Source organism: Globicephala melas, chromosome 15, assembly GCF_963455315.2.
Source record: "Globicephala melas chromosome 15, mGloMel1.2, whole genome shotgun sequence".
NCBI classification, from domain to species: Eukaryota; Metazoa; Chordata; class Mammalia; order Artiodactyla; family Delphinidae; genus Globicephala; species Globicephala melas.
In genome coordinates this window covers 40156169-40183425 of record NC_083328.1, presented here as the reverse complement: position 1 = coordinate 40183425, position 27257 = coordinate 40156169, and the positions used below count along the sequence as shown (strand labels likewise).

The 27257-nt window shown below is 48.4% G+C and overlaps 1 protein-coding gene across 1 annotated transcript in view; it reads right to left on the bottom strand.

The window, feature by feature from the left end:
• SLC24A3 (solute carrier family 24 member 3) overlaps positions 1-27257 on the bottom strand; it is a 460077-nt gene that overhangs the window by 121925 nt on the left and 310895 nt on the right. The window contains exons 4-6 of the mRNA XM_060285209.1: positions 8123-8197; positions 4834-4918; positions 4386-4489 (exon numbers count right to left, since the gene is read on the bottom strand). Coding sequence (XP_060141192.1) covers positions 4386-4489; positions 4834-4918; positions 8123-8197 — 264 coding nt within the window. The remainder of the gene's footprint in view (positions 1-4385; positions 4490-4833; positions 4919-8122; positions 8198-27257) is intronic.

The following is a 27257-nucleotide window of genomic DNA, read 5'->3' as shown; positions in this document are numbered from 1 at the left end:
TTATTGTCCTGGATCATCTTTCAGACTCCAGGGCATCCCACCTCTCGCCACCCTTGCTGAGGCTCAGCTGACCTGTCTCCACCCAGTGAAGTTCCGGGTCCTGCCGCTCGCCTGCATCCAGACCCACCAGAGCTCACGTACAATGGGCTCCTCTCTCTGGAAATCAGTTCATCAAGACTTTCTTGTCTCCACTGTTCCTTGATATCCATGTATAAGGAGGATTTTTACATTCTCCAGATTTCTCTCTGTGCTCCCATGGGAGCTCAGGTCTACTGCATCCCAAGTGGAAGGAAAAGTACCTAGAACGGCAGCTGTTACTCTGAACATGAAGGGCTTTCCCTATGTGCGAGCCATCCTGGCCCTGAGCTCTTGGGAGGCAGCCTGGCACTGAGGCTTGTCTTCTCCCAGGGAGCTGGACATGAGACCCACCGGATGGCTTATGTTTGAAGGCTGAGTTTTGAGTTTATAGCCATGCTTTATGGACCTCACTCATATCTCCCCACCTTTACCATTTCAGGTCCTTCCAACAGCCAGCCTCACACGTCTCTTTGCTTAAGGGTTTTCTCTGGACCCCAAAGTCCATCCTGCCTATGCCCAGAAAATTGGAACATAGGAGAATTCACATCCCTCAAAGGCAGTCCTTAGGCAACGATGGGGGAGGCTGGTGGGTAAACACCCCTGCTCCCTCCCCCTTGGGTGAGATAACTTGGAGGTCGTGTTCTACACCGTCTCCCAGTCCCCCCAGGAGCAGTCAAACCAGTTGCCCACATGGGGACTTGCTGGGAACACACTTTCCTCGGCTGCTTTTTCCTCCTTATCTCACTCCCCAACTTCCTGGCTGGACTGTCCTGGGATCACCTTTTAGCTAAACTACTTGAACTTGAACTTGTGGCTTAGATTCTCTTCTGGGGAAACCCAATCCAAGGCAGGTTTCCATTCAGAGGCACAACCTCTGGGTGCTGCCTGGGTTTGTGTAAAGAGGCCGGCACGGACAGGGTGTTAGTTGAAGAAAGGTAAACCCAGCCAAACGTAGGTGGACCTCACCAAAGAACACCAAGCCCGTTTCTAGGATCCAGGAGAGCTGACGAGGGGGCTCATGACAGCCTGTAATAACCGGAATATGAAAGTCCGGTATCTGGGATGCAGTTAAACTGTTTACTGTCTGTCTGTGGTTATGCTTTTAAAGCTTAATACACTCTGAATGGTAGATTTAAATTCATAAGTACGTTGTTTTGCAAAACTGGCATGAAGTTCTTTCAATATAATCCCTGAGATACATTAGCAGGTTGCCTCCAGAGCTGGGGGTTCTCTCTTTGTTATTATTTTTTGCTCTTAAATAAAGAAACCTTGCAGGACCACAGCCCTGTAAACGTCTTGGCGGGATGCCAAGCATTTCTCTAAAAGCCACTTTCTAAGAAGCAATTTCCTTCCTGTCCCGTAAAACTCCCCAAAGTACCTCAGGCGAACACCAAAGCACTGGTTATGTTTGCAAACTGCAAATACAGCAGACATTTAATTCCATCGAATTCATCAAAACCCTAATTGAGACAGGAACTCAAACCTTATGGCTTTATTACTTTCATTTCAGATGGGTAGCAGACTTGGTCACAAGCAGCCCTTCATGCCGGGATACATTAGAGAGAGGCCCACGGGCACCCACTGGTAATTCTCCCAGCAAATGAAAGTGCGGAGCAATGTAAATAACACTGCTAAGTGAGACCCACGACCAGATTGATTAATCAGCTCAATTCCCCGTATCCATCGTTCACTGTAACTAACGTTCCTCTGCACCAACGTCACTGCCCGGGAAGGCTTCTCAATAGGTAAGGCAGTGCCTGTGTCTCACAGATTTTTGTTTTCCTCCCACTGATCAGAAAACACAGAGGCAAGGACCAGTCCTCTGAGCTCATTGCTCTACCAACTCGTCCTCCTCTTGATTCTCATTTAGAAGACCTTCTCCCTGACTTTCCTGTCCCTCCTCACCAGGCACCCTGTGGCTGTTCCACTATTTCATTAAAAAGTTCTGTCAACGGCTGGGTCAAATTACTGCAGGGACCTAGGGTGGAATCTAGTGGCAGGGACCCCAGGGAACCTTATTCTTCTGAGGGCTGATCATGGTGTCTAAGTTTTATTGAGCATTTACCATGTGGGCCAGGTGTTGCTTGATGCTGAACCTGTTATGTTTCATCCTTACAGCGATGCTAGGAGGTAGATGCCCTTGTACCCATCTTATAGACAAGAAAACTGAGGCTTAGAGAAGTAAAGTACCTTCTCCAAGGCTCCACAGTCAGCAAATGGCAGAATCAGGATTCAAACCCAGGCCAGTCTGATCCCCGGCCTCATGTTCTTCCCAAAACATCATTTTTCTCCCTCTGCGAAGCCTTCCGGGATTCTACAAAGGTCTGAAAAAGAGAGCTGGGTGGCCTTGGAGCTTTCTGATTGGACACAGGACAAGGAAAGTCAGAAGGGAGGGCCGGCCCCCAGAATCATCCCATGGGCTGCTCCTAACACCATCGTGGTGGTTGGTGTTTCTCTCCACAATCACGTGAGATGAGCTTGGCAAAGACCTTCCCGGGGTGGTGGGAGGGTGAACTGACTGATACCAGCACTTGCTAAAGTTCAAGAAGCAATGTGTCTTTTCTGTTCTAACCAAGCCAGTGATTACCCTCATTGCTAGTAACTTATGAAACACAAATGCATTCAACCCATCTCCTATGTAATTAGTTGCGTGGTATTTACTCGGCACTTTCCAGCCAGTTGTTTCTTTTCTTTACGTTACTTCTCCCCCTTTGGGTCTGACTTTGCATCAGGCTTCAGGTACCAATGACTAATGAACTAGTGACAGCACTAATACTCATACTGCTAATGGTGACGATGCTAATTAAGACAGTGCTGACAGCCACAGGCTCTGCAGAACGTGGCTTCATCTCTGGGAGGCAATGAGAGGGCGGCCCTCACAGGTGAGAATCAGAAAGTACAGATGGCCCCGAAGGCAAAGACGGACACTCATTTTTTGCGATACTAACCACATTTATAGGAGATCTAAAAAAAACGCCACATCGTGGGTCCACAAAATCTAAGATAAGAGATAACCGACTGAAAGGATGAAGAAAGAAAATGTTCAGTCTTGCAAGTTCGGTGGAACTCAGTCACCGCGTGTGGACCCAGCTGCCCAGCAGCTTCCCCTCAGAAGTAAGCGTCCAACTGTGGGCTCTGGAGCTGACCCCTGACGAGATCAAGGTGTCGCTCTGCCTTGCTGCCCAGAAGCATCGAACCCACCAGGCAACCCAGACAAATCAGTCAGCATAAGGAAGACAGACAGGAGTGAAAAGCAGGTGATGCGGAGGGCAGTGGTGCTGGGGCGCAGCCGGCATTATAGACTCTGGAGTCTGCCTGAGGGTTGGGTTGAGCTGGGTGCCCCTGGCCAGCTGACCACACGACGAAGGGGCTGGAAAAGGATGTGGGAGAAGGTTTGCAGGAGCTTCCTTAGCCCTGCAAACCAATCAGCTGCTTCTAGCAGGACCCTGCATCCTCCCTCCACAGCCAGGAGGCTGGTGGGGTCACCCGGTGCCTCAGTACTCCATGTCGGGGACCCTCGTGGGCTAGTGACTAGAACTCGCTTTTCCTGGAAGATACAGAGTCCTGGCTGTTTGGGCAGAGAGCTCAGGACTGTGTTTCTGAATAATCTCCCTACGAAGAAACTAGGGCATCAGAGCTGGCCAGGGTGGCTGCAGACCCCCAGCTACCCACTGCAATGCTGCGGGTGCCCAGCAGCCTCATTACTTTGGTGACTCCGGGTGTCTTCCCAAGACTTTCCAAGACAGACACCAGACGGACACAGGCCCCACAACACCTGGCAGTGGAATAGTCTCTGTAGTTACAAGGCAGGCACGCAAAGCCCCTCATGACCCCCAAAGTAAGCTAAAGTGGACACAGAAGTCAAATGCTTGATCGTTGTCGAAAAAGAGAGAACTCGCCCCAAACTGTGACAAGCGCAAACTGTTTTTAGCAGAAAAAGAAAATCTGTCGTTTCCTCTCTCTCTCTCTCTCTCTCTCATTTACTCTATTTCCATTCCTAAGACTATTTTTACATCATTCTAGTTCAGTTCAGTAACACATCAAAATGAGTGTGACCCGTTCAGATTCGCAGGCTGGTTACTTATTCACATGGATCCGCGCACTCCACGACCCAGCGTCACGGAGACCAAATCATGGTGCCTGGGTTTCCAGTCCCGGCTGGGCCAGCCTCCTGGGGTGTGAGACCCCACGTCGCCCTGCCCAAGGCCTCTGGCCCACACGCGGGTGCGCTCCAGGGAGACAGGCCCCCGCCTCACCTCCGCGCTGCCCCTCCCCCTCCCCATGCCAAGTTCTGCCGCCAGTCTTACCTGCCCGGCGAAGAGCCCGCAGACGCCGATGATGCACAGGATGTTGAACACGGCGGAGCCCACGATGGTCCCCACTCCCACGTCACCCTTGGTGATGAAGACGCCTGAAACACAAACCAACATCAGCTGCCTCCTGGAGGGGCTGCACCCGAGGCGGGTGCAGGGGAGTTTCTGTAAGCGTTAGACTGTTCTCAGGATCTACAGGAAACAGCAGGGGGTTGGAGAGAGCTTGCTAATGTCTGTTGGGCCCTCTGTCCCACAGAACCATTGGTACTGGTTCTGGAACCCATTGATGCAAAGCAAAAGCATCACTTTAATAAAATAATAACAGCAACCCCAGCGGGTGGGAGGCTGGTGTTCTGCCCCTTGGGGTCTCAGGGTCCTCGTTTCCAGAGGCCCTGTCCTTCAGGGAGAGCAGGGCTGAGACGTTCCCCAGGTGGGCACCTACCTATGACCGATGTGAACAGCTCTGGAGCTGAACTGCCTGCTGCCATGAACGTGGCCCCAGCCACATCCTCGCTGAGGTGCAGGCGCTGCAGAGGAGCAAAAGCACAGGTGAGTCGGAATTTTCCTGGAACGGAGGTGACTGTGACTCCCCGGGTCCCAAGCTCAGTCCATCCTCAGCCTCCCCTTCTTCCCCAGCTCAGCCTCTCCGCCCCCCCCCCCCCCCGCTCTGGGCCACACCTCCTCTCTGGGGCAGTATCAGGGAGGGGGCTACATGTTCCCTCCAGTTAAAGGCTCTGACAAGATCCAGGGATCCTAAGTCAAATGCCCCCGGGGCTGCACAGATAACGGGGGGATGGGCACGGGCCATGTGAGGCAAGCGGGACTTCACCTCCTTTTTTTTTTTTTTTTTTTTTTTGCGGTACGCGGGCCTCCCAATGCCGTGGCCCCTCCTGTTGCGGAGCACAGGCTCCGGACGCGCAGGCTCAGCGGCCATGGCTCACGGGCCCAGCCGCTCCGCGGCATGTGGGATCCTCCCGGACCAGGGCATGAACCCGTGTCCCCTGCATCGGCAGGCGGACTCTCAACCGCTGCGCCACCAGGGAAGCCCCACCTCCTTTTTAAAAGCTCAGTGCCCTCTGTGCTGCAAAATATCCCTACTTAAAGAGACCCCCAAATACACATTTTTACATAAAACATTCTGATTTTTTTCATTACTATGCTGACGATTTGGGCTACATCAGGCTCCTGGTAAGCAGTTTTAAAGCCTTGAGTCTAGGAGGCTATGGAGGCTTTTGGGAGTGGGGAGGGTCACCCTCCTGAAACCCACCCCCATTCGCAATGCAGTCTTGAATCCCGGGGTAGGGGGAATATGGGGGGTGGTGAGAATGAGTACAAAGAGATGATGAGCCCCGCCAAGATAAGCTACACAATGAACTGTCCAGGTTACCCGGCCTGTTGATCCGAAAGGTGATCTGCAAGAAGACACGTGACACTGAGGCTGGGTAGTGTGGGGAGCTTTTCTGCATCCAGTCCTGATGCAGAAAGGAAGCTGCTGGCTGTCAGGAAAGAGCCAGCTCCCTCCGGGCATCCCAGCTAAGAGTCCCTGGTCCCTCTTCCCAGCGGCACCGCAGCTGCACTTCCTTGCTCAGCCATGGAGGGGCAGCATGGCCTCGGCCAAGGCCACCAGCTCGAATGACCATCAAGAAGCTGCCGCCAGAGCCCTACTGAGCATTTTGACCTGGAAACCTGGGTTCCCTAGATCTTGACTGAAAAGCTAAACGTTGCATGTGGTTCTGAGGAGACCCTAAGATGGAGGTGCTGATACCTCAAGGTGAAAGGTGTGGCTGTGAGCGGTGCCAGGCATCCCGTCTCACCGGGCAGGTACCCTAACAGCGCTCACACTCCGTGGCTGGTTTGTCCTCTCCCTGCTGCGTCCGCTCCAGCTCGGGCATTAGCCGTGGACTTCACAGCCGGGCTGATCTCCTGTTCCTCTCACTCCTTCGTTCACTCACTTTGCTTCTTCCTCCTTCACCTCCCCGCCCCTTTCACCCCTCATTCACTTTGGCCCTGGCCACCTGGCACTTGGTGCTCAGAGTCACCCGCTGGGGGGTCTTCCTGCCTCAGGACCCTTTCCATCTATCGGAACAGCCCTCAGAAGCTTTCCCAGCTCCTTCCTGATGCCCCAGCCTGGCGTCCTCAGGGCTCCCCACACGCAGGCACGCTGAGTCCCGCCCCGGGTTCTCCAGGCTTGGTTCACCGGCTCAGACTCTTCTCGGCTTAAATATCCGTCCCTGTAAGATGTTGCCACTGAGACCGCTGCTCCCATCCTGCCCCTGCACAAGCCCTTCCCCGATCCCAAGGCCCAGCCACTCTCTCACCTCCTTTTCCCTCTGCATCTCCAGCTCCAGCGCTTCACCTGCCCCTGTGTCTCACTCTGGAGCTGCCCCGCGTCCCACGGCCCCGCGACGCTGTGTTTCACCCTGATTCCTCCCCAAGGGCTGTGCTCACAGGTGCTATGGGTCTCCTCAATGAGGAGAACGCGTTCTGACAATTGTATGTACATTTCCAGCACGAGGTCTTAACATTGCTATTAAAAAAACGTGTGGGACAGAGCGTAGTTCGCTTCGCATGAGGAGTAAACTACCAAATGGTGGATTTCAGAGGTCACAGCTGAGCCCGATTACAGGTGCTTCCGTGCTTTCTCCTCTTCTCCATCAGGCGACCCTGTGCTCACGTTCAATCACTTTGGACAAAAGGCTTCCACGCTGGCCTGCGTCCATCTCAGAGACCAGATCACCGATTTTCCTTTCCCACTTCCCACCTCCACTCCCGGGGCCTCTCCACGGTTGCTGTGGCATGACTCTCTTTTATTGCTTTAAGTACACAAAACTAACAGACTTCAGAACGTGGAAGAAACTGCTTCAGCTAGCAGTTCTCGAAGCGTGTCTTCCAGACCAGCAGTCTCCACATCACCTGGGAACTTAATAGAAATGCTACTTCTGTTCCCCACTGTCCCCCAAGACCCAGTGAATCGGACACTGGGGGGAAGGGAGGGAAGAAAGGGAGGGTCAGCCCAGGCTGAAGGCTACGTGAAGGAGCAGGTGCTCTGGATGGACAGGAAGTGCATCTGGGGAAGAGACCCCTTCTGCAAAGCGGATTCTGGATTAAAAATAAAATAAAACAGAACGCTTCCAGATAAAGCAAACTACATTTCAAACCAGAAAAAGAGATGAAAGAAGCAAGAGAATGAAAGAGTTCTAGATATGCTAAGTGTTTTCAGATGAAAGGGGTGTAACTTGGTGTTCAGCCTGGCGTTCACCGGGCTGATTTCCTGGTCTCTGTGGCCAGTTCTTTCATCGCCTTGCCTTTCAGGCCTCTGCCTGGAGCGTCTCTGCACATACACAGAGAGGAAGGGCAGTGGAGGTATGGCTGAAGACTTCTCACTCTGTGAGGACCCCACGAATCGAATCATGAGGGAGGGTTACGGCAGCGGCAGAAGGAAAGGGCAGTGAGGAGTGGGGAAAGGAAGAGCCAGGCTTAGAAAGCAGGAGCAGAACACAGGCAGTACCTTGAGTTACGCCCAATGGGGCAGGGACCACTGGCCGTGAGGGTTAAAGCCCAACTGCGGATCTGCACACGGAAACTCTAAGCAGATTGGAGATGTGTTTGCACTAATACTGCCCATGGCTCTGAAGCATGCTGGTGCCTGGCCTTCCCACCCCAGCTGCATGGAGGGCTCCCCAGGACCTCAGTGGGGGAGGATGGAGCAGTACCGGGGCTCAGACACATACCTCACAGATCTTTTCCAAGGAGGGGACAAAGAAGTCATCACACACTATCGCCAGCGCATAGAACATGTACATGGCCTGGAAGAGAGGAGGGAAGGGGTTAAAGTCAGAGTCATGACACCATGTAAAAGTCGTTGCAATGCCTGCCACCTCCCACCCTCCCACCTTGTCCACCTCCTAGGTCCCCAAACACACCACGGATGCCTGTCCCAGGGCCTTTACACGTGCCGTTCCCTCTGCCCAGAACACGTTCCCCCACATCAACTTGGCTCCGTCCTCCATGTCCTTCAGGTCCCTGGGTTAATGTCAATCAAAGCAAGGGGCCTTGGACTCCCCTCCCTTCCCTTTCTCTTCACCCCCCTTATTCTGCTTTGTTTTTCTTGACCTATTTTATGTTTGATTAATTTGTTTGTTGTCTCTTTCCCCCTCTAAAAGTCCATGAGGGTATGAACTTTATCTCATTGATCCCCAGCACTCAGCACAGAGCCTGGTGCATAGTAGGTGCTCAATAAATTTATGTGCAATGAAGGAACAAATAGATGAATACTTCCTACTGAGCTTGTTCATGCTCCTGTTCCCTGCAGGACAGCCCCTGCAGTCTTGCTTCCATACCCTTGGTCAACTGTAACCAAGGCATTCCTTGGAATTCTACCTTTGGGCTACAAATCACTTCTCTACCGTAACCAACTCTATGTCTCCTCTCTAATTAATGAGATCTTATTTGCAGTCCATTGTTGGTTGACCACTCAGCATCCATCCTCCACTCCTTCCTAATAGGACCCCAGTTTTGCTCCCATGTGGAAGGTGGCTCCACCCTTTCCTCCAGGAGTAGATCACCCTGATGAGCCAATCAGGGTGCAGTATTCCGCAGGGATGGCTATTGGTTCAGGGGTGGGCACATGATCTTGGCTGGGCCAATCAGATGGCAGGAAAGGCTTTACAGTCCTTGCCACAGAGAGTGGGTCCACACCCTCCAGCTGTGGACCAGGAAGCTGGGAGTCCTGACTGCCATTGGCCAACAAATTGAGAGAACTCTGACTTGAGATGAAGTTGACCCTGAGTCAATGTAATGACGTCACTGAGCCATTGATCACATGATCCCTGAGCCACCCCTTGCCTCTGGACTTCATAGCATAACACACCGGCAAACAGGCCCATTTGATTTGGAGTTTCCCTGTTACTTGAAGCCCCAAACCTCTAATAGGCGTGGCTGCTCATCCTTCAAGTTCCAGCGTCCTCAGGAGTCACTCCTCTCTCGTATTTTGACCTCCCAGCATCTTTTCCTTTGGCTAACTGCTCTGCAGGAAGGGCCTCTATCACATACTCCACCCGCCCCACCACAGGGTATGGGCACTGGAACACGCCATTCTCCATCAGGCAGTGGTGGGTGGGCAAGAGGTCTGCAAGGGGCCGGGCAGGGGTCAACAGAGAAGCTGGGAAAGGGGGCCTCTCCCCTTGGAGATAAAAGCACCACCTGAGTCTGCAGCTGCCCTAGAGAGCCGGCCTGAGAGTGAGCTCACCCAGCAAGGAGCCGAACCAAGTGGTAAGACAGGTGGATACACACATGTGTACACACACACACACACACACACACACACGTGCCCAGCGACACCATGTGGACTCTGGGCCCAGCTCAGCCTGAAACCAACGTGGACTCTCCAATTTCATGAGCTGATAATGTGCCTTTGATACTTAAGCTGATTTGCATTTCTGTCACTTGCAGCTGTCCTTCTAGAAGCCTTCTGGAGCAACTCAAGCATGAGACGATCTTTCTGGCCTCTGACTCTTAGCTGTTGTACTCATTTAGACACTCCTCCCCCTTTATGAACTGGTTCTCTTTTTCACATCTATGTGCTTGGTCTTTTAAACCAGATTGTAAGATTCTAAAGTGCATCTTAACACTTGATTCTGTGGAAGTATCAGACAAGAGCACAGGAACATATGCAACAGGGATATTCATTCCAAAATGCTGATTATAATAAATTATCAAAGCCTAACAAAATATACCACAGGGGATGGGTTATAGAAGTAATGATTCATCATTCAAGGAAATACTGTTAACAGGGATTATGTAAATTCATATTTAGTGACAAGGAAAGGCATTTACGATCCCTTGTTAAATAAAAAATGCTATAAAACATTGTGTACAACCTCTTTTTTGTTAAATTATCTATGTATATGAGTGCATACATATACACACACTTATATATTGATATTTGCATATAAGAGTTTGTAAGACCATAAATCAAAATAGTTTTTCCCTTGGTTGGTGTAACTCTATCTGTACTTTATAATTCCTATCCATATTTTCTGATTTGTCCACCTTGAATTTGTGTTTCTTATGTGAGTTTTGTAGGTGGTGGGAGATTTGAAAGGTCAGGACTCTTTCTTACACTTTTCTAATCTCTGGTGAGCCCTGGAAAGCCAGCCATGCCGAGAAGCCTTAAAAGAACTTCCTACTGATTGGTCTATTCATAAGCTGTACAAAGTTTTTTGCCTGTGGGGTGTTTTTTCAGTGGGGGGAGTGGAAATGTCAATTTAAAAAAAATTAGTGCTGTATTTTATAGCTCTGTGGGTGAGTCAGAATATACGTGCCCAAGTTGCAATGGACTCAAACCCTCTTTTGCCGTATGATGTGGCCAATCCCATATTATGCAGGCTTTATCATTATATTTGAAGGGACAGCCAAATGCAGTAATTGGAATCCAGAGTTACACACATCTGTGGATTAACCAAGAATTAGACAAGCTGTCCGTAGCTGACATACTCAACAGGCTAAAACCCCCAAGGCCGCTTACAAGTCCACGAACTCTCTCTCCAAGACCACGTTCCAATATTATGTGTTGATCCTGTCTCGAGGCAAGAAGCTCCAGCTAATGCATGGCAACGTCAACACCTGGATTAGGACCAGAAATGAACAGATCTGCCAGGCTCTCTGTGCTTTCAAGGGTGATGGCCGTCGAAAGCCAAGTTAGTGCCGTGCACAAGGCAGCGTGAGGTGGGGACGCCAACCCTCAGATACCCTGGGACAAAGCTCCTCTGACACCCAGGGGCCTGCCAGGCCATGGGGCTCCTTTCCAGCTGCAGAGCACCTCCTGGTATCTGAGGGCGGCATGCCACTTTGCTTACAGGAAACTCTCTTCTAACCATGTTACCCACTGGAAATCGGGTTCCCACCGGAAGAACAAACGAAACAGAACAAGATACTGATGGGGGTGCTGCGTGTGTGTTGGGGGCGGAGGGATGTGGGAACTCTGTATCCGCTGTTCAGTTGTGCTGGGAACCTAAAACTGCTCTTAAAAAGGTCTACTACTAATAAAAACACAAAACCAAAACAGCATCAAGGAACAAAACAAATGGACAAAGTCAAACTTGAAGAGGCAGAGGGCCTACTGGAAGTGTGATATCGATGGTGCTATCAATACCACTGGTCCACGTAGTTTAGAGAATGAGGCATTTGGGGATTAATTTGACCATTCCTATATTTCCAAAGGATATAATAATACCATCACTATTAATAATATTTGCCACTCTTCGTGGGGCCAGAAACTTAGGCCTCCTCCGGTCCTTCTCAAGGACTCTCTCACTCAGTTCTTCTAATTCCCATGGGAGGCAGGGCATTACGGACCCGTCTCCCAGGCACCTCAGAGAGCATCGTAACTCATCCAAGCACCCTCTCCAGGCCTTCCCACGGGGCCCAGCTGCCGCCCACTGCAGAGGTCGTTTCTGATTTGCTACCCCATTTCCACTCTCTATTTTCAGCTCACCTACTAATAAGCTGTCTTCTCCAACCACACAGAGGGAGGGACGGTTTCAGAATCCTAGCCATCCACTTTTGGGGGCTGCCGTTTCGGAGTCACTGATGTCCTTATTTATTTATTTATTTTTAACATCTTTATTGGAGTATAATTGCTTTACAACGGTGTGTTAGTTTCTGCTTTATAACTAAGTGAATCAGCTATACATATACATATACCCCCATATCCCCTCCCTCTTGCGTCTCCCTCCCACCCTCCTTATCCCACCCCTCTAGGTGGTCACAAAGCACTGAGCTGATCTCCCTGTGCTATGCGGCTGCTTCCCACTAGCTATCTATTTTACATTTGGTAGTGTATATATGTCCATGCCACTCTCTCACTTCGTCCCAGCTTACCCTTCCCCCTCCCCATGTCCTCAAGTCCATTCTCTACGTCCATAAATATACCATTTACATACAAGTATAAATGTGATCAGCATGAATATGGGTAAACCCTCGCTACCTCTGTATTTTGAGTGAATCCCTATTTTCCTTTATAAATGAATGGACCACAACCAGTGTTGCAATAAAAATCTTTAAACATATATCCTTTTGCATTTCTAGGATAAACTTCCAGATGGGGAGTTGTTAGATGATGTTCTTTAATGTTATTATTTTTACAAGGTGCGCTACAAAACACAAGACAGATTGGAAGTCTCAAAAATGGCTGAGCTGGCCCAGTACCCTGGGGCCACCCACATGGAAACTGGTCCACGTGGAAACTGCAGCCCGGCTACGGCAACCAGGGCAGGCCAATGCGGGCCATGTTCTAAAGATGAGTGACGGTGTCTGGAGAGGAGAGGGGCACCTGTGTGAGCTTCAGCTCAAGTCTCAGACCACAGGGGATTCTCCTCCCCAGGAACCTAACAGGGCATCTGTACTTTGACATCGACCACGTGCTGCCACGACCACGGGCCCTGTTTCAGGTTTATGTATCTGCCTCCCTTCTCTTGAAGGGCAGCATCTGTGTCCTTCACACCTTCCTCTCTACCCCGTTCCAAGCTTGCATAGAATGAGGGCCCCACTCACCTGGAGTGAATGGGTTCCAAGACGGGGGGTGCTCACAGAGTAGCTGGTGTCACCTTCGGAAGCTGTCAAGGGAAGTGGCCGAATAGCACGACTGGCACGGCAGCTGCTGCCAGCCATCCGCACTCTCCCAGCTAAGGCTGTCAGAGGTCAGCTGGCGAGCAGCTCGGCCTCAGACATGGGCGAGCCCCGCTGAGCCTGGCCAAGCTCAACCCAGTTCTGCTGAACCCCAGACACCCATGAGCTAAATAAATGTTTATTATTCTATGTCACTGAGGTTTTGAGGCCATTTGTTACACAGCATTATTGTGGCAACAGGTAACAGCTACAACCAAGGTGATAAAAAGAGCCAGAGTGAAAACAATAATAACGAGAAGTAACTTCCAAGAAATCAAACTTTCTTGTTGCTTTGAATGACAATATAGTCAGCTTTTCTAGCCTCCCTGGTACTAGCCATGCTCATGTAACACAATTTTGGGCAATGAGAATAAGGGACAGATTCAACTAAAGTCACCCTTTCTTCCTGCCTTGAACTCGGATGTGATGTCTGGAATGCCAGCAGCTATTATGTGACCATGACACAATAAGCATGACAATACACACCAACATGTTAAGGGGAGCAGAGCCCTGAGAACGCCATTCACCAGCTGATCTAATGCCAGAAACCACTTCCCTCCATACTTCTTACTCTGTGAGAAAATGAATCCCCTATTTGCCTCAGTCACCATTAGTTGGGGTTTCTGTACTTGCAGTCATGTGCCTCCCTAACCAATATAGGGCAGAGAAGATTCATTCTGCTGGGCACGGGAGAAGGAGGTCAGAGAAGGCTTCACAGAGAAAGTGGTTACTGAACTGGGATCTTGAAAGATAAATTCTATCTCATCAGGCAATTTTAAAGGTTGATTGGGACTAATAAAACTAGAGAACTTTGGTGACAACGGTTAAACCGAAAAATACCTAAGGTAACAGGAAATCGTCATGGCCTGTGGCTTAATGGAGGTGAACAGGCTCTGGCTGAAATGTCGATACACACAAGGACTTCCATACTGTGAGGGCAAATGTATCCCAACAGCATGACATTAACCCCGCTGTTTTATGTGGCATCTACAGTCAGGGATTTTCACAGACAATTTCCTTGTAGAATATCATCTGCACTCGTGTTGCTCTGTCTTTAATTTCAGTGAAGGTGGTACTGGAGAAGCAATTTCCAGGGAAGATCTATAGAACTCTGGCCTTGGTGGAAATTGTTCTAAATCTCCCGGGGAATACGGTTAGAATAATAACCAAAAATATCTACCTACTTTCCTTCTCTGCCTTTTTCATAGCTTCAAGTGATCATATATGATTAAACTTGGTAAAAAAGTTATTTCTTTAAAAATCATTCTCCCCCCTGACAAGCTTGGTGTCCAGTGGCCCCAGGACTGACTCACATGCCCATTCTCTGTCTCTGCTACCACCACAGCCATCGTTCTGAAAGTGCTCACTTCCCTGGTGACTAGAGAGAGAAATACAGCCTCAAGCCAGACTTGGGTTCTGACCAGGAGGATCTGGGGGTGAGGGCTGCAGGGAAGAGGAAGGTAGCAGATGGCTAGGAGTGCCCCCCTGGGCCTGCCATATTATTCAGGTGTTATTAATTTAGAGAACTCTACTGCCTTTCAATGGTCAGAATCTGCCTCAATTTCCTTGAAGACTTGACCCATGGGAGTTGGTGCATCAGTCCCAGCTCCCTCGCCCCCTGGGTGGGGTCCCTCCACACTGTCTGCCTGGGTTCCCACAGGTGAATTAAGCTTAAGGTGCCCATAGTGTTGTAAGCTCCGTCACTCACCTTTTATTAGCAATTGTCCCTTCTCTGTCTTACTTCCTGCATTCCAAGTGACCCCTGAATTCTTTCTTTTTTTTTTTTAATATTTATTTGGCTGTACCAGGTGTTAGTTGCAGCATGCAAACTCTTAGTTGCAGCATGTGGGATCTAGTTCCCTGACCAGAGATTGAACCTGGGTACCCTGCATTGGGAGCACGGAGTCTTAGCCACTGGACCACCAGGGAAGTCCCTGACCACTGAATTCTAATGCTTGTCTCAGGGTCTGCTTCTAGGACAGCCCAAATTAAAACAAGAGGGACGTGGGTTAAGGAAGACTGTGGAAGCAACGAAACGCAGTATGAAATCAAGCTGGACGCTCTCAGACACAACTGTCTTCCCAAAGTCTAGTGGGGACAGTAGTGTATGTGCCTGGCCATGAGCTTTCCTGGCTGTAATATAAGTGCCCGACATTAGGCTTTGATCCCCTAATGGATGCCCCCATTCGGCATCCATTCCAAAGGCATCCACCTCAGCAAACACATCGCCAGCTACGCAGCTAGATGAGGAGACAGGTGACCCCACCCTGGAAGTTCCCTTTTCAGAAATCCTGGATGACCCAGATAAGTGACCACTTGAGTGACCTTGATTTTCCCTACCTGCACCATAATTCCTGCTCTTATGTTTTAAATTCGCCAGTAAAGAGCGACCCAGAGCAACCCTAGACACCCCATCCTTGACCTCAATAAAGGCAGAACCTCAGGACTGTTCTCCCTCTCTCCCTCCACCCCCTCCCCGTGACCTCACTGTGTGGCCCCGGACATGCCGTGGACCCACCAGGATCTGTGAGTAATAAACCTTGTCTTTTCAAATTTCCCTGCGGGTTGTTGCTGTGTCCTGCAATTGTGATAGAGCCAGTGTTGAGGCTGGACTGGGGAAACGTCCACTGGAGCCGGCACTAGCCGTCCGGCCCAGGTGAGTGTATTCCCAGCCAGGGCATTGCTCTCAAAGCTGAGACCAACAGAACACGGGAACGCTCCCCCTTAGTTCCACCCCTAGTCCTTCTGTAGTTGGCATCCAAAGGTCTTTGGAACCATTTCCACCTGAAGATGATTCTCTCGCAGGGACTCAAATGCTAAAGGAAGTGAGTATATGTTAATATACCTGCTCATTGGCATAAACCCTGTAACTATGTTACTTGAAGCCTCTCACGGTGCCCAGATGAAGCCCATGGCTGACGGTGTTCTCGGAGGTCAGCACAACTGGGGTCACTGTCTCTCTCTCTTCTCTCTTCCTCCCGCCCCAGATCCCTCTCGCACAGGGTCCACTCTGAGAGTGCTTCCAGAGTCCCTGAGGACCTCATTTATTTCGCTTGGTTGTCAGTTTCTCAAGGGAGTGGGGGTGACAACTGCCATTTCTCCTCAATATCCACTAAAGGCAGGGTCTGGGGACAGGTTTCTGTAGCTGGGCTGATGTCCACGTGAGCCTTACAGGGGCTCCCTGGGGGCCGGGCACACACATGCTCCAATGACCCTCACAACAACGGCTGCAGGACGGGGCACTGGGTTAATCCCGCCTCCTCGCAGAGGGGACCAAGTTCATTAACTTGGCTCAGGTCACACAGCTACTAGGTGGCAGAGGCAAGATGTGAACCCAGTGACCCACCTCTCTACCACATGCTTCTCTCTCTCTGTCTATATACATATAGATAGATAGATATAGATACAGATACAAAGATACAGATGTGTATAGATATATATTATAAAGAGATACCTATATCTCTCGATATTTTTTGATTTTTAAAAATTTCATTTTAATTTTTTTATCGTGGTAAGCATGTACAACACAATCTTTACCATTTTAACCATTTTTAAGTGTAGAGATCAATGGCATTAATTGCGTGCACACTGCTGTCCCACCATCACCACCACCCTCTCCAGATCTTTTTCATCACCCCAAACTGAAACTGTCCCCATTAAACACTAACTCCCCATTCCCCCTGAACCCAGCCCCTGGCAACCACCTTTCTACTTTCGTAGAAAGTAGCCCTAGTGTTTCCATGAATGTGAATACTCTAGGGACCTCATATAAGGGGAATCTTACAGCATTTGTCCCTTTGTGACTAGCTTATCTCACTCAGCATAATGTCTTCAAGAGTCATACATGTTAGAGCAGGTGTCAGAATGTCCTACCTTTACAAGGCTGAGTAGTATCCCCTTGTACGGATACACACGTTCTGTTTATCTATTCATCTGTCACTCGACATTTGGGTGGCTTCCACATTTGTGGCTGTTGTGAATAATGATGCTAAGAACATGGTGTGCAAATATCTGTTTGAGTCCCTGCTTGCAATGCTTTGGGGGTAGATACCCAGAAGTGGAATTGCTGGATCACGTGGTGATTCTATGTTCTAGTTTTTGAGGAACTGCCATACTATTTTCCATGGCGGCTGCACCATTTTACATCCCCACCAACTGTGTACAGGGTTCCAATTTCTCCACGTCTTCACCAACACTTGTTATTTTCTGTTTTTTGGGTTTTTTTTTTTTTTTTTCATAGTAGCCATCCTACTGGGTGTGAGGTGGTATGATCAAGACACGGTTTGGGGTTTGGTTAATAAGTTCATTTTTGAAAAAGTAAATAAAATCCCCCCGAAGCCCTGCTGTCAGGACGGGAGACAAGTATGACAGTGCAAGAGCAACGCCTCCCGGGTCCCCCGGCAACCCTCCCCACAGGCATTTCAAGAAGTCCATTCATTCTTTCCAAAGGAAGAGCCTCCTTTGCAGAATCAGGAATGAAAACTCCCTTTCATCTATGTAGGCTTCCTTCCTTTTCAGAGTATTGCCTAGCAGAAGTCTTCACTGGGCTTACATGGAAGAGGCACAGATCAGGGCAGACGGAAAGGAGGACAGTCAAGGCAGGGCTGAGGGCAGGGAGTTGGTGGCGGGTTTGGGCGTCCTTGCCAGAGGCTACTGCCCAGCGCCACGGCCTCAGCTGCTCACAGGGGCCCGCAGGGTGTGGAGATGAGACACATGCATGGGGCAGGGTCTGTGGCTCACTGGACGGTGGACGCCCATCTCAGGTGGGCAGGCTGTGCTCTGCCCTGACCAACGTTGCACGAGAATATGCGCTTAGTACGGCCAGAGCTTCTGCCAAGAGAGAAGCTGCACATCTGGACTCAGGTAACAACTCTTGATGTTGAGTAATGAGTACAGACGCTCTGCCGCCCCGACTCTCCCTTTGCTGATTCTGCTCCAGGCACACAGGTCTCCTGGCTGTTCCCTGAATGAGCTCGGCTGGCTCTGCCTCCGGACCCCTGCACTGGCTGTTCTCTCTGCCTGCCCCACTCTCTCCGCAGCTGTCCACGTGGCTCCGTCCCTCGTTTCCTTCAGCCTTTGTTCAAACCTCACCCTTGTGGAGCCCACTGATCCTTCAATGTGCCTCTCCTGCACACCCCACGCCCCCACTCCTGCTTCTGACCCTGCTCCACCTCTTCTATTTTTCCATTACCCAGATCATCTTCTAGCACACCAGATAATTCTTATTATGATGCTTATTTTATTGGATGTCTCCTTCCTTAGAATGTGAGCTCCACAAGGACAGGGGTCTTTGTCTGTCTTGTCCTCTGATGTATCCCTAGTGCCCAGAACAGGGCTAGCACATAGTATATGCAAATACTTCCTGAATGAATGGTTGAATTCAACAATTGTAAAGCACTCAGCCAACCACACGAAACCTGTCAACTGTCAGCACTGTGACCTCAGGTCGGGTCCAACTGCCCAATTCTTTGATCAGGAAAATGGAACACCAACGTGTCTGCTAAATATGTAAGCACAGCATTTTAAAAATAAATTTATTTTATTATTATTATTATTTTTTGGCTGCGTTTGGTCTTTGTTGCTGTGCACGGGCTTTCTCTATTTGCAGCAAGTGGGGGGTACTCTTCGTTGCAGTTGCGTGGGCTTTTCATTGCGATGGCTTCTCTTGTTGTGGAGCACAGGCTCTAGGCACGTGGGCTTCAGTAGTTCTGGCGCGTAGGCTCCGTAGCTGTGGCTCTCGGGCTCTAGAGCACAAGATCAGTAGTTGTGGCGCACGGGCTTAGTTGCTCTGCGGCATGTGGGATCTTCCGGGACCAGGCATCAAACCCGTGTCCCCTGCATTGGCAAGAGAATTCTTAACCACTGAGCCACCAGGGAAGTCCCTCAGCACAGTATTTGGTATGAAAGCTAAACACAGAGCTCTTCACTGGATTCTCTGTGAGCTTAAAGGAAGGGTACGGAACCTAGGTTTCAGAGAGTGAGGGAAAGGGTGTGGTAAGGCTATCTGGAGGAGTTGATGCTTATATCACATCTGAGAAGATGAACATGAGTTAGACAAGCAAAGAAACCAGGACAGAATTGACCAGGCAAGGGAACAGGATGACTAAAACATGGTGTCATAAATTAACATGGTTTGTGCTGAAAACTACAGATTATTTACTCTGGCTGGAGTGCAGATTGTGAGTGAGGAAGCAGAGACACATGAGGCTGCAGAAATAGGCAAAGGCCAGTCTGGAGAGGCTCCTGTACTCTAGGCGGAGATATTTGGATGCACAGGTGCAGACCATCTGTGATGATCAGGAATCACTGCTGACTCTACTGAAGAAACCTTATGATGATGGTGATGATGAAGGTGTTTTTGATGGTGTGATAGTGGTTGTTATGGTGATGATGTTGATGTTGATGGGATGACGATGGGGACAATGATGAAGATGGTGATGGTGATGATAGTGATGGTGAGGATGATGATATGGTGATGGTGGTGGTGGTGGTGGTGATGGGGTGGATGATGATGATGATGATGGTGACGGTGATGGTGATAGGGAGGATGGTGAGGATGGTGGTGGTGGTGGTGAGGATGGTGATGATGATGATGATGGTGATGGTGACGGGGTGGATGGTGATGATGACGGTGATGATGGTGGTGCTGGTGGTGCTGGTGGTGAGGATGGTGATGATGACGGTGTTAGTGGGGATGGTGATGATGATGGTGATGGGGAGGATGGCAATGATGATGGTGGTGGTGGTGGTGGTGGTGGTGGGGATGGTGATGACAGTGATGATGATGATGGTGGTGGTGGTGAGAATGGTGACGGTGACGATGACGATGATGGTGATGGTGATGGGGAGGCTGCTGCTGCTGCTGATAGTGACTGTGATGTAATGATGAGGAGGACAATGATAATGATGGTGGTGATGATGAGAAAGATAATGATGCTGCTGCTGATGACAGCTAACAGTTTTTGAATATTGACCATTGAGCACATGACCACTGAGCATACTGACCATATGACTAAGCACAGAACTGCTTTAAAACTTAATCCTCTCAACTAGCCCATGAGGTAGGTACTGCTGTTATCCCCACTTTTCAGACAGGAAATTGAGGCAGAGAGAATATATGCCCAAGGTCATAGCACCAATACAAAACAGAAAGTGGACTTCAACCCCGTTTGTATGACTCCAACCCAAGCCAGTCATGGTTTGAACCCAAATTGCTTTCAGCAGCAAGAGAAGAGATGTGGTCTGAATGCTCTTTTCTGGAGGACTTTGAAATTCCAACATTTACTCAACTATCTGCAAGATGCTGGAACTCTTCACTTCAAGGTTGGTGAGAAACCTGCTTCCTGCCTTAAAGTTTTTATTAGTAACCCAAGCCGAGCCTTTCCGAGGCAAACCACAATACAGCAGGAATTTCCATGCCGGAGTCAGAGCTAAGCTTACTGTGCAATGCGGAGCCTTTGAAAGATACCAGGCGGGTTAAAGTTATCAAGATACTTGCATTCTTGCCCTTCTGTCATTTTTTTTGTTATTCTCTGTCCAAACGCAGTCTTGGGAACTGGTGGGCACCACAGCTGCCAGATAACATCAAACAGTGGATGGCAGGCGAATCCTGGGCAGGCAACCAGGACTTCCAAAAACAGAGTTGGCCCGAGACACGGGTGCTTCAGGCGGGCTTATCACCTGGCGCCTCTTCAAACCCATGCTCTTTAAATATTTACTCAACATTTATTTAGTGGAGAGGGGAGGAGAAACTCATCTTCCATTAATAAAAAAATGTGTATAGAAATCAAGCCTCTTACTAATGCATTTCCACTGGTTCAGGCATAGTCAATATTCTGAAAAGTATTCTGCAAAATCTTCCCCCATTTTTTTCCGTAATTGCTATCCTCCTTCAAGTTTCTTTTGCAAAAGGATTACTCTTAAGTAGGCAACTTCTTGTTGGTAGATTCAAAGTTTTAACATCCAATATTTAGGTAGTAAAACATATTAGGCATTGTTCAACTTTAAAATTTCAGCTGGGTACACTATTTACAACAGCCAAGACATGGAAACAACCTAAATGCCCATTGACGGATGAATGGATAAAGAAGATATGGTACCTATATACAATGGAATACTACTCAGACGTAAAAGAGAACGAAATAATGCCATTTGCAGCAACATGGATGGACCCAGAGATAAGCATACTAAGTGAAGGTAAGTCAGACAGAGGAAGACAAATACCATATGATACCATTTATATGTGGAATCTAAAATATGATACAAATGAACTTATCTATGAAACAGAAACGATTCACAGATGTAGAGAAAAGACTTGTGGTTGCCAAGGAAGAACTGTGGTGGGGCAGGGATGGATTGGGAGTTTTGGATTAGCAGATACAAAGTATTATGTATAGGATGGATAAACAACAAGGTCCTACTGCATAGCACAGGGAACTATATTCAATATCCTGGGATAAACCATAATAGAAAAGAATATTAAAAAAGAATATATAAATATATATGTATAACTGAATCACTTTGCCGTACAGCAAATTAACACAACATTGTAAGTCAACTATACGTCACTAAAATTAAAAAACTAATAAAATTTCAGTTGGTGGGATGATGTGAGTGCTTGCAAAGTACATGTGATAGAAATAGGCTGGCAGTAGCAAAAAGCAGGAAGATCTGTTTTATTTCTATTATAGGTGGCTGTTTGCTTCAGGTGGAGGGAATCAGCTTATCTGTCTTCAGTTGCGTTGTGCGGGAACCTGAGTTACGCGGCACCATCTTGTTTTAGTGCTCTTGGTAGGTCAGTGACTTGAGAAGGTGTTCAGGTGGCCACCCCACAATCTAGCTTTGGGCACCCAGCTGAAAGCCATGGTGATGTGCCAGGTTGGAACCACTTCCTTAACTGCGTGTCTTTACTGTGTCCTCTTATCAGAACTGACCCAGGATCATGTGCTCCGGGAGTGGAAGGAGATTTCCCATTAGTGGTGGAGGGTGACTCTGGGTCGTCCCGCTTGTGATTGGTATAAAGCGCCAACTGGCTGGATGGCTGTGGGTAGGGGTCCAGTCTGGGGCTGTGTGTCTAAGTGGGGCTTAAACTCTGGCCTTCGTTTTATCGCTTAAGATCTAGTGCAGTTAACGAAGCCAGACCAAAGCTTCATATGACAGTACTTCAGTTTCACACTTCAATGACAAGCCGCTAAAATCACTCCCAGGTGATTACTATGGACTTTTATCTAGGAGGTTCAAAACCTCTCTTGCCAGACAATTAGCTTAGCTGGGCACAGAGGGTCCTTCCCCTGGGCTGACGTGTAGAGTATTCCAAGGAATCCTTTGTACCTGGACAACAGCACGAATGACTGCTGGTCCTGGGTATCCTTCTTGTGTTCTATTCATGTGGTGTGCCCTTAGAAAGCATCAGGGCTTGGGCTTCCCTGGTGGCGCAGTGGTTGAGAGTCCGCCTGCCAATGCAGGGGACGCGGGTTCGTGCCCCGGTCCGGGAAGATCCCACATGCCGCAGAGCGGCTGGGCCTGTGAGCCATGGCCACTGAGCCTGCGTGTCCGGAGCCTACGCTCCGCAATGGGAGAGGCCACAGCAGTGAGGGGCCCGCGTACCGCAAAAAAAAAAGAAAGCATCAGGTGTCAAAACAGAGATGCTCTCAGATGTTCTGCTAAAAATCCTCCCCATTGCCGGAGGAACAATACCACTGATAATGAGAAGGGGCCCGACTTTTGCTGCAGTTTGTAGATGCTGACACGAACGTTAGGAGCTGGGGCTTCAAGGCAGAGAGGTAAAATTGAATCATGCTTTCACTCACCTCCCCCAGGGCTCAGAAAAAGCAAGATGCAGAGTTGCAACTAAAAACCCAAGGCATGGGGTAAAGCACGCTGAAGTACAAGAGAGAGAAATTCCCCTGAGGCTATAAAGGGACTGGAGAACAGCGGCAGCTTTGAGTTTTTGCATTCTCTCCTGGAACCTACAAAGCAGGAATGGAAGATAGCTGCTGGCCGGTTGCTCCTGTGCTCCCTCCGGGTAAAGAAGTTGGTGGAGGCTGTGAGGAACCGCGGTTATGAAGCAGGAATCAGATAGCCTGGTCCGTATCTCAGCTGTGTGACCCAAGGTGAGGATTTCAATTTCATTAAGGTTTCAGTTTTCCTTGTCTTTAATGGGAAAGATAACAGTACCTACCTCATATGGTGGTTTGGAAACTAGATAATGCATGCAAAATTCTTAGCATCGTAGCTGGAATGCTGCAAGCCTTCAATAAATGCTGGATAATATTACTGTTGCCAGGGTCATGATTATTTCAATTAACTTGTAAGAAAAGTGGAACCAACTGAACTGAAATGGACTCATTCACACTTTGTTCTTTACACAGACACAAGGCAAGATGAGCAGGCATCTTCCTCTCTTCAATTGTATCTGGGGGCCACTTAAATGGAAGCAGGCACTCAGGAAGGGTTTCCTTTTCCTTCCTCCTCTCATAAGAGCTGCTGCCTATCCACGGAAACGCAACCCAAGTTTCATATTCCAACAAACACGTGATTTAGGATTCCCCAGCGGTCAACGGGGATGGCCAACGCAATGGTAATATCCAACCCACCCCTGGATCCGATGTTAATTACAAGTGAAAAGCAGATGGTGTGGAAATCGAGGCCCATCTGTTCCCCGTCTGTGGGAAGTTTCCCCGGCAGAGAAGACAGAGCCACAAACAACTTCCTCTTGCCCCAAGAAAGACGGGACTTTTGCATTTAAGAAAATATCTTACTGTTTGTCATGATAAGATTGTCTCTGATCTACAGAGAAAACCACAGAAACGTTAGGTCAGACAGCCAACAAGGCCAGGTCAGTGGGACAGCCTCAGGAATGCAGACCGCGTTCCCAAGCTCAAGATCTTACCACAAGTGAAGCATTTTGGACATCAGAAAATATTTGAATGTGACTTGTGTTCTGGTTCGTAAAACATCCCCACACCCACCCCAGATATAATTCCAGGTATTAAGTGGCCTGGATGAGGGAATTATTTGATTGGATTCTATTCCTCATACTTCCATTACCTGTCTTTTTAAGAACTGACAAAGAAGTAATTTTCCCTTGCCCTTTCTTTGAAGAAAACAAAATCTACTAATTGAAAGGAAGAAAAATAAACGTCATGGCTCCTGTAGGGAATGCCAGTGTCCCTGGGTCTGGTCAGGTGGGCACTTTGAATCCACTGATAGGAGCTGATAGAGAAAGCATTACCTAATGGACGCGGAAAGCACCTCTCCTCCATTGTATTTCATCAGCCAGTTTGCACCAAACAAGGTGCCTTTGACCGTGGACCTAGAGGGACCCAGGGGGTTGTTTACTAGTGGTAATCCAGTGTGTAAAGAAGCGTGTGGTACGTGGAGCAGGTGCTGTTGATGCCCCTTGGAAAACTTAAGACACCCTGGCAGCTTCCTACCCAGGATGGCTTCCTACCTCACCTGGGGCCAGTGGCTCCGGGCGTTTCTGCCTGAGGCCACCTCCAGTGCTAGAGAGCTTTCCTCAGCCCATGGGCAGAGCTGCCTGAAGGTGCCCAGGATAACAACGGCACAACCATCAACAAGAGACAGGAGTCGGGGTCACCACTCCCACTCACAGCCTGCTCAGCCCCAACTGAACAATTCGAGTTGGGTCTACACTGCTCCCCCAAGATCCACAGTGGGATTAAGCCCAGCTGCTCACCGTGTTAACCAGCTCTTTCATACCCCCTTGGTTGGCTCCCCTCCTTTCCCTGTCTCGTCTCCCCTCTCCACTCCCTCGCTTCTGCTTCCAGGGCTTCACCTCAAATAAACTTCCTGCAGCCGGCGGTGTGCTGAAGCAGGCTCGTGTCAGCTCACAAGGGCCAGTTATTAAACTTTCAGCAGTGTTGTAAGTTCACTGATGTATTGGTAGCTTAAAATTGGTCACGGTGTAGGTATTTACACCATGGAAATGAGCAAACGCTACAAACCACAGCTTTTTTTCCCCAGGAGAGCCAACTGTTAAATGTCTGACAGTCCACCACAGTCTTCAGCCTGGTCCTTGCCTCCGGGTTTGCTTTGGAAGCAAAGAGCGCGAGTAGCAGGTGCCCCACTGAACCAACCCGTGAGCATTTATGGAACAAAAGAATCAAATTTGCCATGAGTATTACAAGCACTCCTTCACTGGCCAAATTAATGATTCTTCATGCACTCAACTATTGGAAGAGGACTGGCTTCTAAATTAAGAGTTAAGGAAGTAGGCAGAGAAACTGAAAGAAAAAAAAAAACAACACCAGAAGCTACTGCCACTTGAAACTCATTCAAGACAAAAGTATAGAAGAAAACTTTGGGACCCTGGGTTACACAAAAATTTATTAGATAGAACACTCAACTTTTAAGGAAAACCAGGAAAGAAAAATATTGATAAAATGGACCACATCAAAATAAAATTTAAAAAAACAACAAAACTTTGCTCTTCAAAGACACTGTTAAGAAAAGGAAGGCCACAGACTGGGGAAAAAGTTGCAAAATATATATTTATAAAGTACTTGTATTCAACATATATAAAGAACATTTAGAACTCAAAAATAAGGAGACAAACAACACAATTAAAAACATGCAAAATATTCGAGCATACACTTAAAGAACATAAATGAATGAGAAATAAGCTCATTAAAAGATGCTCAACAGGACTTCCCTGGTGGCGCAGTGGTTAAGAATCCGCCTGCCAATGCAGGGGACATGAGTTCGAGCCCTGGTCCGGGAAGATCCCACATGCCGCAGAGCAACTAAGCCCATGTGACACAACTACTGAGCCTGTGCTCTAGAGTCCGCGAGCTACAACTACTGATCCCCCGTGCCACAACTACTGAAGCCCATGCGCCTAAAGCCCGTGCTCCATGACAAGAGAAGCCACCGCAATGAGAAGCCTGCGCACTGCAACGAAGAGTAGCCCCTGCTTGCCGCAACTAGAGAAAGCCCGTGCACAGCAACAAAGACTAAATGCAGCCAAAAAATAAATAAAATAAATTTATAAAAAAAATAATAACGACTCTTTAATTTCATAAAGTTAAAAAAAAAGATGCTCAACATTAATAGTCATTAGGGAAATGCAAGTAAATACCACAATGAGATACCTCTACACACTCACTAGAATGGTTGAAATTTAAAAGACCAGCAGTATCGAGTGTTGGTGGGAAGGCAGGAACTCTCATACATCGCTGGTGGGAATACAAAAAGGTACACGCATGTTGGGAAAATGTTAAAAGATGAACATATACTTACATACCACACCCAGGTATTTACCCAAGAGAAATGAGACCATCTGTAGACACTAAATAACTCTTGTACATGGATGTTCATAGCAGCTTTCTTCATAAGAGCCCTAATCTGGAAACAACCCAGATGTGGTTGGATAAGAATGGTGGTACATCTGTACAATGGGCTTCTACCTGGCAATAACATGGGATAAACTCCCTCTGTATACAACCCATACACACGATTACAGGGATGGATCTCAAAAGCATTAAGTGATGAAGGTTACATCACCAGTAATAAAACATACCAATGTCATCCCCACCCCCCCACCATGGGACATGCTGAAAAGAGCACCAGGTCACAGGGGTACTTCACCTGAACAGGTATAACCTCAACCAAATCATGAGAAAACAGGACATAAACTCAAACTGGCCTGGACTCTTCAAAATTAGGTCATGAAGAAAGACTAAGGATGTGTCATGGATTGAAAGCAACTAAAGAGACATACAACTAAATGCAATGTGGGGTCCTGGGTTGGACTAGAAAACGAAAAGCTGGTCAAATTTGAATAAGTTCTGTAGTTAGTTAATAGTACCATACCAGTGTTAGTTTCCTGGTTTTGATAACTGTATTCTGGTTATAGGAGAGGTTACCATTAGGGAAAGCTAGGTGAAACATATGTGGGAATTCTCTGTGCTATGTTTGCAGATTTTTCTGTAAGTCTAAAGTTATTTTTAAATAAAAAGTTTTAAAAATGGTGATTTTTAGTATGCAAATTATACCTCAATATAGGCGATCAAAAAAATAAGCAGTTCCCATTTCTCAAAATGTGACCTAGAGAGTCTGTTGTTTCTTTGAGGAAACTGAAATGAGGACACGGTAAGCACGGGAAGCTCCATCCTCATGTCTCCCCCGACCCATCTGCTACCTTATGTTATGCTTTAATCAAGCACGACCTGTTTTTCC